The following is a 19212-nucleotide window of genomic DNA, read 5'->3' as shown; positions in this document are numbered from 1 at the left end:
AGTCAAAAATTTGGGTGCAACTAACTTTTTAGGCGCACCAGTGCAATCAGTGAAAAAGTTAGTCTCGAGCCCTGTAAACCCAATTGAGCATTCCTGAAAAGACCTGAAAATGGATGTCCACCAACGTTCACCATCCAACCTGACAGAACTGGAAAGCATCTGCAAGGAAGAATGGCAGAGGATGCCCAAATCCAGGTGTGAAAAACTCAGGAAGACTCAAGAGGAAGACTCATGGCTGTACTAGCTCAAAAGGGTGCTTCTGCGCAATACTGAGCAAAGGGTCTGAATACTTATGACCATGTGATATTTCAGTTTTTTCTTTATAAACATGCAAAAATGTCTGCATGTCTGTTTTTTTACCTTTTTGATTTTAGCAATTGGCTGCTATGAAACAAAGAGAGACACATTTAAAGGGGTCTGAATACTTTCTGTACCCACTGTAATTTCTTTAACAGAATTCCCCTTTCAAACCCTACAGCGAATGGCCGGTTTGGAATACAGCCCTCTCGTTCCCAGTTGAATGACATCCAAATAATTTTTTGACTAAACTCTGCCCACAGGAATACATCAGTTGCCAGCTAAGCTCAACGGCTCTGGCTAAGCTAAGCTGCGTGTCTAATCACAACACATTAAAAAAGCTACACAATCAGAACTCAATACATATTTCTGAAAGAGGGACTACATGGATTAAGGAAGATATCAGCCTGTTTTTAGGATAGTGAAAACAGCGCTATAAAATACTGTTTTTTTAAACACAAAACATAAACACATGTTATATTGCGCACCATAAGCACAATCATAGCTTCAAAAACACAGGAAAACTGGACCTTTAACTTTGTGAAAGAACCTCTTACTGAGTAAAGTAACTTAATGCAATTTATAGTTAATATTAAGGAATTAAAAACTGTTTTTGTCATTAATGATACATGTTATCTTAATCTATAAGCAGTAATTATTTAACCTCATTTTAATATTTACCTTATTTTTTTAATTAAGTGAATTTTGCATAAATATGCTAAAGCAATGTTTATTTGGTTTCAATAATTATTAATATGTTTCTCAGTTACTATAATTATATATTTTAAATAGCGGCCTTATATGGGCAAACCTCCCACATTGCTTTCTTAATATCGGCCATCAAAAAACCCATATTGGTCGACCACTACTCGACAGTATATGAAAAGTTTCGTTGCAAAACGAGATAAATCCGTTTTTTAAACATTTTTTTCAAAACATGTTTATTATTATGTTGTCATGTTATTATTTTGTTTTATGGTGCTGCTTAGCCGTATTTTTTAAGATATGAAGGTTTAAATCAAAACAAACCAACTGCAGTTGAATTGATATTAATTGGAATGCACAACCAAAAAACGAGATTTCTGAAAAAAAAATTGAGTTATCTCGTTTTGCAACAAAACTCTTCATATATTTATATGCACACCTGCACTATTCACACACCAAATTACATGACTTCCTGTAGATAAAAATGTCTGGAATAGACCTGTCATGATCGTGTCTTCAGGTTCAATTCAATTCAATTTTATTTATATAGCGCTTTTCACAAAAGTCAGTTGTTTCAAAGCAGCTTTACATAAATAGAAGCAGTGAAAAGCACAGAAAACGACAGATAGCACAACAAAATACATGATAGCATGAGCAGTTAAATTTGCTGCGGCTATGACTCAATATTATAATTGCACGTATTACTAAAGCAACGTATAGAAGAGGAAGCTAGGTAAAGCCCAAAAAGGCTGCCTCCCCGGGGTGAAAAACCCCCTAGGAGAAAAAAAACCCCCGGGCTTTTATCCGAGGAAAAATAAGTCCTAGGAGGGAAAAACCCTTGGGAGAACGGAAATGGAGATTTAGCGGAGATTAAGCGGTTCTGCCGGTGATCGTTGGTCAGGTATCAGCTGGGCATAACGTTGAAGGACAGCCAGTAGATCAGAGGTGTGCCGACTTTCACATCTACCGGGACTGGGTCTGTTTGTCTCGTCCTCGGGTCGAGGACGAGACAGGGAGAGAAAAACAAAGTCGTATTAGCGTAGCGGCCGTTCATATGTATTGAAGTGTCACACAGTGATGTGGTTTAACTCAGCTTAGTTCCAGACAGACTAAATATTGCGGCATAATTATGTTATCCACAGTTGAGGATTTAGCAAATTGGGGGCCCAATGCGAGGGTATATATGGTAAATAAGGGTCACCTTCCGATCTTTAAGAGAAAATGAAACCTGACGACCCGTTTGACTAAGGCCTAAAGCCCCACTGTCGTCGTTAATGCAGGTTCAGTGGCAAACGGGTCTATATTGTATACCATTTACAGGACCAGGAGAAAACGCCAAAAACATCGCAACCCGACCATACGTGTTAACCCGTTTGACTAAGGCCGGAAGCCCCACTGTCGTCGTTAATGCAGGTTCAGTGGCAAACGGGTCTGTATGGCATACTATTCATAAGACTTACGATAGCGCCAAAATCGCAACCCGACCATACGTGCCAACCCGTTTGACTAAGGCTGGAGGCCCCACTGTCGTCGTTAATGCAGGTTCAGTGGCAAACGGGTCTGTATGGCATACTATTCACAAGACACACGAAAGCGCGAAAAACGCAACCCGACCATACATACCAACCCGTTTGACTAAGGCTGGAGGCCCCACTGTCGTCGTTAATGCAGGTTCAGTGGCAAACGGGTCTGTATGGCATACTATTCATAAGACTTACGATAGTGCCAAAATCGCAACCCGACCATACGTGCCAACCCGTTTGACTAAGGCTGGAGGCCCCACTGTCGTCGTTAATGCAGGTTCAGTGGCAAACGGGTCTGTATGGCATACTATTCACAAGACACACGAAAGCGCGAAAAACGCAACCCGACCATACATACCAACCCGTTTGACTAAGGCTGGAGGCCCCACTGTCGTCGTTAATGCAGGTTCAGTGGCAAACGGGTCTGTATGGCATACTATTCACAAGACACACGAAAGCACCAAAATCGCAACCCGACCATACGTGCCAAACCGTTTGACTAAGGCCGGAAGCCCCACTGTCGTCGTTAATGCAGGTTCAGTGGCAAACGGTGGCAAACTATTTAATGCAATTCATTTTAAGTGTTCATGCAGAAAAGGTTTTTATTTATTTATTTGGTTGGTCTGTGTTATGACCGTGAGTGCTTTATTCCGTGAAAATAACTATTGCGAGTTAAGAACCTTTACTAGACAAATTATGCGAATGCTTTGTTGAAGAGAAAAGTTTTAAGTCTAGATTTAAAATGATCGACTGTGTCTGATTCTCGGACATCGGTTGGTAAATCATTCCAGAGCTTAGGGGCTAAGTAGGAAAAGGATCTTCCACTTTTAGACACTTTTGATAGTCTAGGGATAATCAATAGGCCAGAATTTTGCGACCGTAGTGTGCGTGATGGATTGTATTCTGATAGTAATTCTCTAAGATATGAGGGTGCTAAGCCATTTAAAGCTTTGTAGGTGATTAGTGATATTTTAAATTGGATGCGATATTTAACTGGTAGCCAGTGTAAAGATGCCAGAATTGGGCTTATGTGGTCATACTTCTTAGATCGAGTAAGTACCCTTGCAGAAGCGTTTTGAACTAGCTGAAGCTTGTTGACCTGATTTGAATGGCATCCCCCGAGTAGCGAGTTACAATAGTCTATTCTAGAGGTCATAAAAGCATGAATAAGCTTCTCTGCGTCAGATGTAGACAGTATATGGCGTATTTTTGAGATATTTCTAAGATGGAAGAATGCTGTGCGGCAGACGTTGGCGATATCACTATCAAAGGATAAGTTGCTGTCGAAAATCACACCTAATTTCCTAACCGTGGAAGATGGCACCACAGTACAGCCATCTATGTGCAATTTGTAATCTGACATATTATGTTTGTAGCGATTTGGTTCAATAATAAGTATCTCTGTCTTATTGGAGTTGAGCTTAAGAAAGTTATGTGCCATCCAGTCACTAACATCGCTAATGCAGTCTTTTAGCTTAGAAAACGTGTGTGTTTCGCTGGGATGCGAGGAGATGTAAAGCTGGGTATCATCCGCATAGTAGTGAAAACTTATGTTATGTTTCCTGATAATGTCTCCTAGGGGTAACATGTATAACGAGAACAGGATAGGACCTAAAACTGATCCCTGCGGTACACCGTATTTAAGCAGGGAGTGATATGACTCTTCCTCATTTACATAAACAAAGTGATAGCGATTGGTTAGATATGACCTAAACCAGGCTAGCGCCTGACCACTGATACCAACATAGTTTTCTAGTCTATTGAGTAGGATTCTGTGGTCTATTGTGTCAAATGCTGCACTAAGGTCTAGTAATATAAGAATTGAGATTTCACCACGATCGGATGTTAATAGGAGGTCATTTGTAACTCTAAGCAACGCTGTCTCTGTGCTATGGTGGGGCCTGAATCCTGATTGGAACTTTTCATATGTACTATTATTTGTCAAGAATGTGCGTAACTGGCTTGCCACTACCTTTTCTAATATTTTCGAAAGAAAAGGGAGATTTGAGATTGGTCTAAAGTTATTAAGTTCTCCTTGGTCAAGCTGTGGTTTTTTAATCAGCGGTTTAATAACTGCTAGTTTGAAAGCTGTTGGAACGTATCCTATTTCTAGCGATGAGTTAAAGATATTTAGAACCGGGGTTGACACTACAGGGAATACTTCTTTAAGTAGTTTTGTGGGAACGGGGTCTAATATACAGGACGATGATTTGGATGATGTGACTAGTTTAGAGAGCTCATCTATTGTAGTAGGTTTAAATGAATCAAGATGTTCGTATGGTAGTCTAGCGTTAAGTGAACTAATGTGTAGAGTGGTGGCTGCCTGGGTAGCTACGATGTTTTCCCTAATAGCCGAAATTTTGTTAGAAAAGAAGTTCATGAAGTCGTTACTATTGTGTTGAAGTTTACTATTGGTTTCTGTTTGTTCTTTGTTTCTAGTCAGTTTCGCAACTGTGCTAAAGAGGAAACGAGGGTTATTATGATTCTCATTTATAAGCTTGCTAAGATATGTAGATCTGGCGGTTTTAATAGCCTGTCTGTAGTGTTTAACACTCTGTTTCCATGCTGCGCGCCATACTTCTAACTTTGTGCTTCTATAATTTCTTTCCATTTTTCTAGCTGCCTTTTTAAGGGCTGCTGTGTGATGGTCATACCATGGAGCTGGCGGTTTTTCTTTGAATCTCTTTTTTCGAATGGGAGCAATGGCATCCAATGTGTTAGAACAGACATTGTTTAGGTTTTCTATTTCAATATCTAGATCGTCACAGTTATCTGCTACATGTTTCATTTGGGACAGGTCTGGAAGAGTGCTAATAAAGCTATCTTTAGTGGTGGAAATTATTGTTCTGGCTAGTCGGTAGCATGTTGTAGATTGAGTGATCCTATCTAGAAGTACAGTGTATGACACAAGGTAATGGTCAGAAACTGCATCACTCTGAGGTGATATTTCGACGTCATTAATATTGAGTCCGAGTGACAGAATTAAGTCTAATGTGTGATTACGAGTATGCGTTGGCCCTGTCACGTTTTGTCTAATATTGAGAGAATTTAGAACATCTATAAACGCACGTCCTAATGCGTCTTTTGGGTTGTCCACATGGACATTAAAATCACCAACAATAAGAGCTTTATCTACAGTGACTACAAGCTCAGATAGGAAATCTGCTATTTCATTAAGGAAATCTGCATGGTGGCCCGGTGGTCTATAGATTGTCGCTAAAGCAAAAGAAAGCTGTTTGTGGTTACAATCAGTTATTTCCATATTTAACAACATTACTTCAAATGATTTAAATTTTAGCTCAGATTTTTGGTTTACTTTAAACATTGTGTTGTATATTGTAGCTACACCACCCCCTCTCCCCTTTAATCGAGGTTCGTGTTTATAATAATAGTCTTGTGGGGTGGATTCATTTAAACTAATGTAGTCGTCTGCTTTAAGCCAGGTTTCTGTTAAACAGAGTACATCTAAGTTTTGGTCTGTAATTATTTCATTGACAATAGGTTCTTTATTGGTAAGCGATCTAATGTTAAGAAGGCCGAATTTTAAGATTCGAGATTCATCTGTTAATGTATTGTTTTCTAATTTTATTTGAATCAGATTTGTACCAGATGTAACAAGCGGTGCCCTGTATTTATTTGTTCGGGGAACAGATACAGTTGAAATGTGCTGATATTTCGGTAAGATTGACTCGAAGTGCTGGGATATAAGTGGTCTTGACATATCACGGCAGCTAACAGATGGACGGTTAAGCCGATCCGTCTGTTTCCTGACCTGGGCCCTGGATAGTCAGACTATATCAGAATTAAGACTATTGATCAGATTTTTAGTGAGTATAGCACTTCCTTCCGATGACGGATGAAGGCCATCTCGGGTTAGGAGAAATGGTCTTCCCCAGAAATGCTTCCAATTGTCTATAAACCCTACGTTATGCTGAGGGCACCACTTTGACATCCATCCATTGAGAGACACTAATCTACTATGTGTTTCATCTCCCCGGTAGGCGGGGAGGGGACCAGAGCATATTACATTGTCTGACATTGTTTTTGCAATTTCACACATCTCCTTAATATTATCTTTGGTGATTTCCGACTGGCGGAGCCTAGTGTCATTCGTGCCGGCGTGAATAACAATCTTAGAAAACTTCCGCTTAGCATTAGCCAGCACTTTAAGTTTGGATCTAATGTCAGACGTTCTGGCTCCCGGTATACAGTCGACTATGGTGTTTGGTGCCTCAATGTTAGTGTTCCTGAGTATAGAATCTCCAATGACCAGGGCACTTTTAAAAGGTGTTTCAGCTGGTATACTCCTTAGGGGATCGAATCTGTTAGAAATTGTTGTTACGTTATGGGTCTTAGAAGGACGCCTTATATGACTATGCCGCCTAACAGTCACCCAGTTTGACCGCCGACTTGACTCTGATGACGGAACCGAGCCATGTGTATTTTGATAAACACTATGCGCGCTCGATACAGTATTTGTAATATTTATATTAGCATCTGATGTCGGAACCGAGCCATTAGTCTTTTCGCTCGATAGATTATTTGCGACAGTAACATTAGCGGTTTTGCTATCCTCAACTAGCGTTCGGATGCGCGATTCTAGTTCAGCAACCTTCTCAGTTAACCTTAATACTTCAATACACTTAGTGCATGTAAACCCCTCTATGCTAACAGCAGAAGCTAAACTATACATGTGGCAAGTAGTATAGTTACAATAACAAGCGGAGTCTTACCGCTTTCATGCTGGGCGATGGCGTCTTCGTTTACCCGAACGCGGTCCCCGGAGCTGCATCGCGTGGGGTGTTCGGTTGTGACACGCCTCGGTCGCCTGCGAACGTCTGGGGCCAGGGTGATGTTTGGCTTGATGAATCTGCGAAGGCCGGGCAGCGGTTCCTCCACAGCTTCCCGATCGCTTTCATGTCGTTCACGGTCCGTGAAGCTGCATCGCGTGGAATGCATGTTTGTTGCTCGCTTGTGGACGTCGGAAGGCAGGGTGAAGTGGGCGCTGTACCTCGCCTTGGATCTGCTAAAACCGGGAAACAACTCCTCCACAGCTTCCCGCTCAGGTGAGGATAGGTCAGAAAAGCATATATCAGATGAATCCGCCATTAGATCGGAAAATGCTAGCTTCAGCCTCCACCGTGTGGATGCTAGCGGGCTATATGCTAACACTGGGTGTTTATTAGTGATAAATAGTTTCACGTGGTAGTACTGCTCAATAATCGTCACGGTAAAGTATTCCTATGTAAAACTAATAAGTTATATTATATAAATAGGAATAAGATGGTAAAAAAAAAAGCTTTTAGATGATGAACTCGACGGAGCTACGATGCACGATCTGTTCAGCGTGACGTCACAAACCGGATGTCCGCTCTCACGTCACAAAAAAACAAGGTCACAGTTTTCTAGTCATAGTGACAGGATCATGGCAGCCCCATGTTTTGTGTGAGAGCACTGGCTTTGTTTTTCCTAGCCATGTGCTTTCTGTCTCGTCTCCTGACCCTGCCCCCTTGTTTCCTCGTTAATTATACCATTATTGTTTGATTCATGTCACCTGTTCCCCTCTTGATTTGCTCCCCTATTTAATGCCCTTGTGTTTGCTGTCCTGTGTTCGATCGTCTGTTTATATGGAGTTTGTGTTTTCCTGTCACATAGTCTAGTTGTTACGATCCCAGATGGTGTTTAGGGGTATGAATGGGAGGCCACAATATGAAATGATGGTGGATTTATTTTTGGTGTGTGTATGGGAGCCAACAACGACAGACAACAAAAATAGTGGGCAAAACTGTGCAATTTATTAATGTACAAAGGTGTTTAGTGGTGTGACAAGGTGAATAAAAGGTGATGATATTTACAATATTTACAAGTAACAAATAACAAATACACAAAAGGGGAAAAGGGGCACGAGCGGTGCCAAAACAAAGAAACAAACAAAACAAAACCGTTCTAGCTGACGTTTAACCCTCTTACCTACGCTATAAAAATAAAAGGTAATTAGATAAATCTTCAGCGTCACACGACGCCCTAACTTACCTACTCTACCTACCCAAACACAAAACGTACAGAGGGTGGCACACGCTCCTAAACTAGTGTCTCTAATACAGTGAATGTAACCTACGTGTTGCACAATGTATGTCACGTGACGTACTTACCTGTCCGCTTTCCCCAAAATCAACAAAGTCACACACAACAGAGCGAATGAACACTATCGTACAAACGCATAAACAAGTGATTAATAAACTGGGTACGAACAGTCTGACATACACAACGAGAAACAACACAGCAAATGAGTTTGACACAGTATAACACAACAACAGGGGTTTAACAATATCAGTAACCAGCGTACTGGCATGAATGAACAGCGGTGGGTTTTAAATAGGCGGGATCGGGTGTTGATTGGTGGATCGACGAGTGACGTCACACATGATAATTAAGATTGACAGGAAAGGTGTCCAATGGCCGGGATCTGAGAAGACAGACAGCGGAGGAGAGAGAGAGAAAGAGAGAGAACAAAAAGAACACAAAAACCAACAAACAACAGAGCACGTAACACCCCTCTCCTTAAGAACAAACACCTGTTTGTTTAAAGTGAAACAGATGTAACTAATTATGAACACTAGACTCGGGAAAGTGCATCTGCAACAACATTCTCAGCACCTGATTTGTGCTTAATTTCCAGGTTGTAACTTTGAATGACAAGAGACCAGCGCATTAACCGTTGATTCTGGTTATACATGCGAGACAGAAAGACTAATGGGTTATGATCCGTAAATACAATAACAGGTAAAGAAGATGAGCCAACATAAACTTCAAAATATTGCAATGCAAGTAATAATGCCAAAGCTTCTTTTTCTATGGTAGAGTAGTTGAATTGATGTTTATTGAACTTACGGGAAAAATAACACACAGGATGGTCAATGCCCTGCTCATCCTCCTGAAGGAGAACAGCGCCTACACCCACAGCACTGGCATCAACTTCTAGTTTGAAAGGTAATGCAAAATTGGGTGCAGAGAGAACAGGTGCATGACACAACAAACACTTAACTGTTTCAAATGGGTTCTGACATTCATTTGACCAGACAAAGGGTTGTGACGGACTTAACAAACTAGTAAGTGGATAAGCAACAGTGGAAAAGTTTTTACAAAAACTACGGTAGTAGCCGGCCATGCCCAGAAACCTACGCAGCTCACGCCGCGTGGTCGGAGCGGGGAACTGAGCAATGGCTGTGACCTTCGCTTCGATAGGTCGCACTTGACCATGACCCACCTCTTTGCCGAGGTATGTCACAGTAGCTTGTCCAAACTCACACTTCGCTAAATTTAGCGTTAATGAGGCTTTTGTAAGGTGCTCAAACACCGTTCTCAGAAGAGATACATGTTCCGACCACTCTGATGAATAAATCACTAAATCGTCCAAGTATGCATTACAATTCGGAACATCTGTCAACACTAAATTAACAAGCCTCTGAAAGGTTGCAGGTGCGTTCCGGAGACCGAAAGCCATGATGTTATATTGTAGGAAATTATCAGGGGTTACGAAAGCGGAGATATCGGATGCACGTGGGGTAAGAGGAACTTGCCAGTATCCTTTTAATAAATCCAGTTTGCTCACAAAGCGAGCAGAACCTAAATTATCTATACAATCCTCCATGCGAGGCAGTGGGTAACAGTCAGGCACTGTAACAGCATTTACCTTTCGGTAATCAGTACAGAACCTAAATGTTCCATCAGGTTTAGGTACTAACAAGCATGGGGAACTCCAAGCACTGCAGCTCGGTTTAGCAAGACCATTTTCTAGTAAGTACTCCAGTTCTTTCTTCATGACCGACCTTTTTGTTATATTTACTCTGTAAGGGTGTTGTTTAATGGGAATTGCATTTTCTACATTAATGTCATGTTGTAACACTGTTGTTTGTGTTGGAATGTCATTAAAGAGAGATGGAAAAGCTCGAATTAACTCTACAATGTCCTGTCTTTGTACCTCTGTTAAATGCATGAAATGTGACGGCAAACCTTTCAATATTACAGAGTTTGATAAACGTGCGCATTGATGAGGAGCATTGCGCAGCACAATGCCATCCTCATCAGCTCCATCCGCAGCTGCAGGGGATTCTACAGGGGAGATCACGGCTACTGGAGAAACAACAGGCTTTGTCATGTTTTCTGTAACCGAATCCTGTGTATTTCTTTCATGATATGCCTTTAACATATTAACATGACACAAACGAGTTTGGCGTTTTCGGTCAGGAGTGCATATAACATAATTAGTGTCACTAATTTTCCTTAATACTTCGTAGGGACCAGTAAAGCGTGCTGACAAAGCTGAACCGGGGACAGGTAATAAAACCAGAACTTTGTCACCAGGTTTAAATGAGCGAAGCGCAGCTTTCTCATCAAAGAGACGTTTCATCCCTTTCTGTGCAGTAGCGAGAGACTTCTTAGCAAGAGAACAGGCAGTATGTAGTCGTTCTCGGATTTTACAAACATAGACCAAAATGTTAGTTTTAGGACTTGTCTCAACTGCCATTATATTTTCTTTTAGGACTTTTAACGGCCCCCTAACCGTATGGCCAAAGACGAGCTCCGCTGGGCTGAAACCGAGACTTTCTTGTACGGTTTCACGAACGGCAAACAATACTAAGGGAATTCCCTCGTCCCAATCTTTTGCTGAATCAAAACAATATTTTCTCAACATCGACTTTAGGGTTTGGTGAAACCGTTCCAGCCCGCCCTGACTTTCGGGGTGGTACGCGCTGGAAACGTTGTGAGAAATGCCAAGAGATTTCAACACTTGGGAAAACAACTTTGACAGAAAGTTAGTACCTTGGTCGGTTTGTACAATTTTCGGTAAGCCAAACGTAGAAAAGAGTTTTATTAGAGCTTTTATTACAACAGGCGCGGTAATTTTGCGCAGGGGAATTGCCTCGGGGAAACGGGTAGAGACACACATCATTGTCAGCAAAAATTGGTTTCCCGATTTCGTTTTAGGCAGCGGCCCCACACAATCGACAATGACGTGTTCGAAGGGTTCCCCATTAGCAGGAATGGGCGAGAGGGGAGCAGGTGGAATCACCTGATTTGGCTGCCCCACATACTGACAGGTATGGCAAGAACGACAAAACGCAGCTACATCCGACTTCAAACCAGGCCAAAAGAAATGTCTAAGAATTCTGTTATATGTTTTAGTGATACCAAGATGTCCTGACAACTCGTGGTCATGAGCTAAACTCAACACCTGTTGTCGATAAGGAGTAGGTACTACAATCTGGCATACAATACCCCACTCTTTATCTGAGGCTGTAATCGGCCACCATTTACGCATCAGCAGCTCATTTTCCACAAAATACTCAGCATTTCGTTCTTTAATGGTAGACTTCCCTAAAGATTTAACAGCATCAAAACACTTGGCGAGAGATTGATCCTCTTTCTGTAATGTAATTATTTGTTCTCGGGTCACCGGCAATTTTAAGTCAACAGTTTTAACATCTGAACCAAGTGACTTTACTCTCTGCTGCTTCTCTTCACTGACAGCTGTCACAGGCACCTCCGGTGCGAAAATCGGGGCGATGAATGAATCAGCGCGACTGAGCGCGCGTTAGCACACAAGCCGGGAAAACGTCAGGGTATGTCTTAGACAAATCATCCTCACAAAACACATCAGGTTTATCCAAAACCTCTAACACTGGCATTACTTTGCCCCCTGCCAGGTCATTACCTAGGATGAAGGTAACGCCTTTAACTGGAAGTGAATGCCGCACACCGACCCTCACAAACCCAGTAACCAGCTCACTTTCAATATGTACACGATGTAATGGTACATTAACTATTTTCATTTCTAGTCCCTGTACAAGCACACTGGAACCGCACGACGTTTCCTCAGACAAAGGCAACACGTCTGCAACAATAAACGACTGTGCAGCACCAGTATCTCTAAGCATCTGTATTTGTTTTTGATCCTCAGGTTTGCCAGTTAACGAAATTAACCCCTTCAACAAGAAAGGTTTATAACTAGAGTCAGGTACTTCACACACCGCTTCGGGCTTACATAAATCCACTACGGTGTTCACAAAACCAACACTTTTTGGTTGCTGTTTGCGTTTTAATGCAATGCAATCAGAAATTACATGTCCCTGCTTGTGACAATAAAAACATTCCCTTACCTCTTTAGGACGCGGGGAGATAGTTTTTGGAGTTGGGGACTGTAACTGGGGCGACGAAGTCTTTTCAGATCGTGCAGAGGAAAACACATTTTTGTGAGTCAACACAAACTCATCCGCCAGCACTGCGGCTTGAGAGAGGGAGGTTTCCTTCTGTTCATTCAGGTAAACCACCACTCGCTCCGGCAGACAATTTTTAAATTTCTCCAACAAAATTAATTCCCGCAGAGAATTGAAATCATTAACTTTGCTAGCAACACACCACTTATCAAAAAGTATACCCTTTTCTCTAGCAAACTCCACAAAAGTCAAGTTAGGCATTTTCCTGTGATTTCTAAATCTTTGTCTATATGCCTCGGGCACCAACTCGTAAGCGCGTAGTATAGCAGCTTTCACTGTGTCATACTTTAAACTGTCTTCTAATGACAGGGTAGAGCAGACTTCCTGGGCTTTACCAATCAGCCGACATTGTAACAACAAAGACCAAACATCTTTTGGCCAACGGAGGGAAAGCGCAATGCGCTCAAACGCATTAAAATACGAGTCCACCTCCGACTCCCTAAACTGAGGCACTAACGCAATATGTTTGCTCACATCAAAGGTAGCCGAGGACGATTCGACCACCGGGGAAACATTAGGATCTGGTGCGGGAGTCTGCTGCGCAGCTGAGTTGGCGGCAATCTTCATCGCTTCCAGCTCAAGCTGTCGCAACTTTATTTGTTTCTCAGCCTCTATTTCCAACCTACGTATTTCCAATCGCAGCTCTAACTCAGCCTGCCGCACTTGAGCTTTTTCTTGGGCTTCCAGTTGTAAACGGGCGAGGCGGACCTTCAGCCGCGCATCCCCTCTGGACCCAGTAGACACGGGAGAGAACGGTTCGAACTGGGGCAAGCTGGCCTTGGCGTCGGACTCCTCCTCGGCCTCAGCGACAGCCTGTTCCCCCACACCCTGTTCATCTCAGGAGGTAGAAGGCTGTGCAAGTTCGGCACCAAGTGAACGCGTCTCCCCATCGGCCTCCTCATCAACAGCGTCCCCAGACATAAGCAAAACATTTAATTCAATCAAACCTTGCAAAACTGTATGTTTAATTTCTTTTTTAAGAGCCTGCCTGACAACGGAGATTTTGTTAGTGTGCTGCAATTGCAAACAAATCATCCTTCCTACACTTATTTATCTGCCCTATGGTGGGATTTTTAATAAATGCTTGTAAATCAAACAAAGCCATGTTTCGATTGTTTATTCCCACACACACAAAAACCACAACACCAACACACCCACCGGTAAAGTGCAAAACTACTATCAAGCTTACAGGCCTCACAAGTAGGCTACGTCGATTTTTTTAAATATAGTAGAAAGGGACGAGCCCCCAAATTTGTTACGATCCCAGATGGTGTTTAGGGGTATGAATGGGAGGCAACAATATGAAATGATGGTGGATTTATTTTTGGTGTGTGTATGGGAGCCAACAACGACAGACAACAAAAATAGTGGGCAAAACTGTTCAATTTATTAATGTACAAAGGTGTTTAGTGGTGTGACAAGGTGAATAAAAGGTGATGATATTTACAATATTTACAAGTAACAAATAACAAATACACAAAAGGGGAAAGGGGCACGAGCGGTGCCAAAACAAAGAAACAAACAAAACAAAACCGTTCTAGCTGACGTTTAACCCTCTTAACTACGCTATAAAAATAAAAGGTAATTAGATAAATCTTCAGCGTCACACGACGCCCTAACTTACCTACTCTACCTACCCAAACACAAAACGTACAGAGGGTGGCACACGCTCCTAAACTAGTGTCTCTAATACAGTGAATGTAACCTACGTGTTGCACAATGTATGTCACGTGACGTACTTACCTGTCCGCTTTCCCCAAAATCAACAAAGTCACACACAACAGAGCGAATGAACACTATCGTACAAACGCATAAACAAGTGATTAATAAACTGGGTACGAACAGTCTGACATACACAACGAGAAACAACACAGCAAATGAGTTTGACACAGTATAACACAACAACAGGGGTTTAACAATATCAGTAACCAGCGTACTGGCATGAATGAACAGCGGTGGGTTTTAAATAGGCGGGATCGGGTGTTGATTGGTGGATCGACGAGTGACGTCACACATGATAATTAAGATTGACAGGAAAGGTGTCCAATGGCCGGGATCTGAGAAGACAGACAGCGGAGGAGAGAGAGAGAGAGAGAGAGAGAACAAAAAGAACACAAAAACCAACAAACAACAGAGCACGTAACACTAGTCAAGTGCTAAATCAAGTCTTGTTCATTGTAGAGATTATTTTTTTACCTTATTCTGTCTGCGCTTGGGTTCTGTCTCCTGGCAATTCCTGACAAGACCCTTAAATAGTGAGTGCACTCATTCAACCTCACAATGCACCACAATAATGAGTGTATACTCATCCACTGAGGCCCGGGCTGAATTAATTCTTGCGTCTTGACGGAGGATGGTGCTGGCACTGCAACGCTTTTGCTGAGCTCAAGTGTACAAATTCACTCAAACGTTTTCATTCACTACTTCGAGTGAACTATATTAGTGGACTAATGTAGGAAATAGTGAATGAGGGTAAAGGGCACTATTTCGGACATAGCCTTTTTGTGTAATGCTTCTCTGTGGCATGCTTTACTGCATTACCTGACCTTGGGGTTTAGCATGGTTTCATACATGCACAGACCCCGGCACACTATTGTAACACACTGTGAAGTGCTGAGAAGTAGTATACTGTTTGTTCTTTGATTTTAAGACTCCTAGCGTAGATAGATTTACTGAAATCTTTATGTGACACTTGTTAAGGCTTAGCATGGCTTAGCACGGGACAGTTTTAAAATAATGGTCGGTCAAAATGAAAAAAACAAAAATAAAGTAGCATTGGAAGGCTTTACCTCAGTTTTTAATGTCCCATCACCAGTCAGCTGTATGTTTTCCTGTACAAAGTGTTGTAAACTCTTTTAAATATTGTAAAGCTAAAAGAAGTCCGGGTCCAGATAATATTGGCAGCCATGTTCTTTCTTGTTGTGTGGAACAGCTTAGCCCTATTTTTTCTTAAATGTTTAATTGATCTATGTATTAACAGAACGTCCCTGACTTATGGAAACAGTCAGTGATAGTTCCTGTTGCAAAGAATAGCCACCCTAAGACTTTAAATGATAATAGACCCATAGCCCTTACGTCACTTGTGAAAAAGTAAACTGTAATCTATGACAAATCACCTCCTTGATCCACTACAGTTTGCATACAGACTAAACAGAGGTGTCGAGGATGCGACTGTAACAGTACTCAACCTCTCCTACATCAGTTCAAACTGGAGGCAAACTTTGCGGGTTGGATATTAGATTTCCTCACAAATAGATCCCAGTGAGTGAGAGTTAATGGCCATCTTTCTGACTGGGCCCTTACATCAACTGGTTCACCGCAAGGGTGTGTACTTTCCGCTCTTCTCTATATTCTGTAAACGAATGACTGTCGCTCTGTGACTGAAAACCGATTCTTTGTGAAATTTGCTGATGATACGGTCATTGTCAGCTTAATGAACAATGAGGAAACTTCACATGGTTCGGTCATTGATCACTTTGTTACATGGTGTCAGGATGCTTTTCTTGAACTGAATGCCTGTAAGACCAAGGATATGTGTATTGATTTTAGGCGCAATGCCATTAACACTGAAAAAAACTAGTAAACATGGTCAGGAAATAGAGGTTGTTACAGAGTATAAGTACTTAGGATCCATTATTGATGATGAGCTGTGTTTTGACTCAAACACCAGTGTGCTTTGTAAGAAAGGCCAGCAACGTCTGTTTTGCTTGAGGAAGCTGGCAAAGTTTAATGTGGATAAGACTTTGCTGACCCTTTTTTACAGGTTCTTTGTTGAGTCAGTTGTTACCTTTAATCTGCTGGTATGGGTCTATCAGTGTAAAAACAAACCTCCCTTTCGAGATTAATCAAGGTAAGCAGCAGCATCACAGGTTCTGAGCAGAAAGGTCTGGAGGAACTTTACCACAAGCAGATGTTAAGAAGGGTTGAATCTATTCTGGTAGATAATTCTCATCGCTTACAGGCTGAATTTCAGATGTTGCCATCGGGATTACGCCTCAAACTCCAAAAAGTCAGAACAAATAGATACAAACAGTCTTTTGTGCCTGCAGCCATTCTGCTTTTCAACTTTATAAAGAACCATAGATAACTTGGCGATTTAAATATGTATTGATTGTTTATTGTTTTTATAATTTTTTTAACCATGTTTGTATGTAGGCATTCTTTGTATTGGTTTGTGTGTGCATGAAATTGTGTGTGATTGTGTTTTGCTGTCTGCTTGCACATCAAAATGCGAGTGAGACAAATAAAGAACTTTGAACTTAAAGACAATTATAATGTTTTGTTTCAGGTGCACTTTACCCAGATGGCACGTCTGGTCATAATAAGAGTGATGATGCAGTGTCTACACATATGAGTCACACATACACCTGGAGAGTCAAATCAGAATATTCTCCTACTGAAGCAGATGGTAACTGCCTCACTTGGATTTACCATTCACACGGTGATGCACCAAAAGATATTGCATCAGGTCTTATAGGAGCTCTCCTCACCTGCAAAAAAGGTAATACACAAGAAACCACAAATAAACAATTCATGCATAAAACCTGTTTTTCTTTTTAACTAAAGGGATCATGACATTAGGAATTAAATTTGCCTTGATCTTTTGACATATAACAGGTCTTGCTATCATTAAAACATCCTGCAAGTTTCATAGCTTCAAACGCCCTCTCTTTCAATTGCTAAAGCATTAAACCACATTCTCCGGAACAAGTGAATTTGAAATGGCTGGATTAGTGACGCAAATAGATGCCTCAGAAAAAGACACAACATGTCATTGTATTGTTGGCTCCGCCCACTGCCGTATTGTCAGAGGAGCGACACAAATGGGGCTCCAATTGGATACTATTGTCTAAATGAGTAGTTGTTTACAATCACAGTAAAATTGTAATAACAGTAAAATTATAATGTCATACAAATATTGCTGTTGCTGGCTGTGGAAAATGAATTTTTTTGCAAGAGAAATTGGTTGTTTATCTTTTAACAGATTTAAGTTCATATCAGTGCTGATCTATATGCCAACTGTTTTGAACTAAACAAGAATCCAGCAAACAAGTAGTAACATATTTTGCTCTTTCATCTTTTAAATTTCATTGCCCAAGATGGAAGCTGGTGATATTTGATAAAACTATATGTACTTGAGAGCATATGTGTTAGAAACACGCTGGTATTGTATTGACTATTTGTTCTTAAAGTTGGTGGCAATAAGTGCATTATTTAGAGTGCAATTTTCATTTTAAAAGAGTAAAAGCGGCAGCGTGGAAGTCAAAGCTGTAGATAAAACACGTAACCAAGTTTAACTTATTAGGGCATTCCTCTAGTGAAATGGATTTCACTGACGGGGCTCTGACAGGTGAACAGGTATATGATAGATTATAGAAAAAGTGAGTGGGTCAAATATCATTGGTCTTAAAATGTGAACATATAATGGTTTTGACGTCCATGACACACACACACACACACACACACACAGAGAGAGAGAGAACTCAATTCCTCAATAGCTATTTGTTTTTTCAGTATATCTTCTTCACCTTCTGTCTCTTAGGCATTTTGGACTCTACTAGCTATAAGCGCTTAGATGTGGATGAAGACTTCATTCTGATGTTTAGTGTTGTGGATGAGAATTTGAGCTGGTACTTGAAAGAGAATGTAGAAAGATTCTGCTCTGACCCAGATAAAACTAAAGAAATCATACATAATGTGGATGAAGATTTTAGAGAGTCCAACCTTATGCACTGTAAGTCTCAGGATAATTTACTTCAATTCAAGAATAAGTTGCCTCAAAACTAAAATTCCATGCAAATGTTTTGTTCACTAAATTCAATTTTCATGCATGAAATTATTGATAGAATTATTATTTAAAGTCTAATATTTTAAATGTATTTATATAATGTACAGTTTACCTTTTATAAAGTAGTAAAACTGACATATGCTTTTTACTTACCACAACATGTTCTTATTTTTCTATTAGCAATAAACGGATATGTTTTTGGTAATTTGCCTGGACCAAAAGTGTGTGTGGGTAGACCTGTGTCTTGGCATCTCTTCGGCATTGGCAATGAGGTGGACATTCATTCTGCCTACTTCCATGGCCACACCCTCCTAGATCGTGGGCACCGCACGGATGTCCTCAGTCTATTTCCTGCCACTTTTGTCACTGCAACAATGATTCCAAGAACAGAAGGAAAATGGATGTTAAATTGCCAAGTTAATGATCATTTAGAAGGTACAAACTGTGTTGTTGTATATAGTAAACATATGTTGATTTACGGCTTTTGATTGCTTTAGAGTTCGTCTTTCTGTGGCCCAATCAGCTACCCTATTCAAACAGTGATCACTTTTCCACAGCTCTTAGATGTTGACTTCATCCCGTCTAAAGACAGCACTACTACTTTGGCTTCTTGTAAAAGGGT

General features: G+C 41.1%; 1 protein-coding gene across 8 annotated transcripts in view; it reads left to right on the top strand.

Moving 5' to 3' along the window:
• Nucleotides 1-19212, top strand: part of hephl1a (hephaestin-like 1a) — a 64798-nt gene that overhangs the window by 11768 nt on the left and 33818 nt on the right. For all 8 annotated transcript variants that reach the window (XM_065281911.2, XM_065281914.2, XM_065281913.2 and 5 more), the window contains exons 3-5: nucleotides 17091-17303; nucleotides 18345-18536; nucleotides 18771-19025. In XM_065281911.2, the coding sequence (XP_065137983.1) occupies nucleotides 17091-17303; nucleotides 18345-18536; nucleotides 18771-19025 (660 nt within the window). The remainder of the gene's footprint in view (nucleotides 1-17090; nucleotides 17304-18344; nucleotides 18537-18770; nucleotides 19026-19212) is intronic.

The sequence above is a fragment of the Paramisgurnus dabryanus genome, chromosome 8 (assembly GCF_030506205.2).
Source record: "Paramisgurnus dabryanus chromosome 8, PD_genome_1.1, whole genome shotgun sequence".
Classification (NCBI taxonomy): domain Eukaryota; kingdom Metazoa; phylum Chordata; class Actinopteri; order Cypriniformes; family Cobitidae; genus Paramisgurnus; species Paramisgurnus dabryanus.
This window is presented reverse-complemented; position numbering and strand designations above follow the sequence as displayed.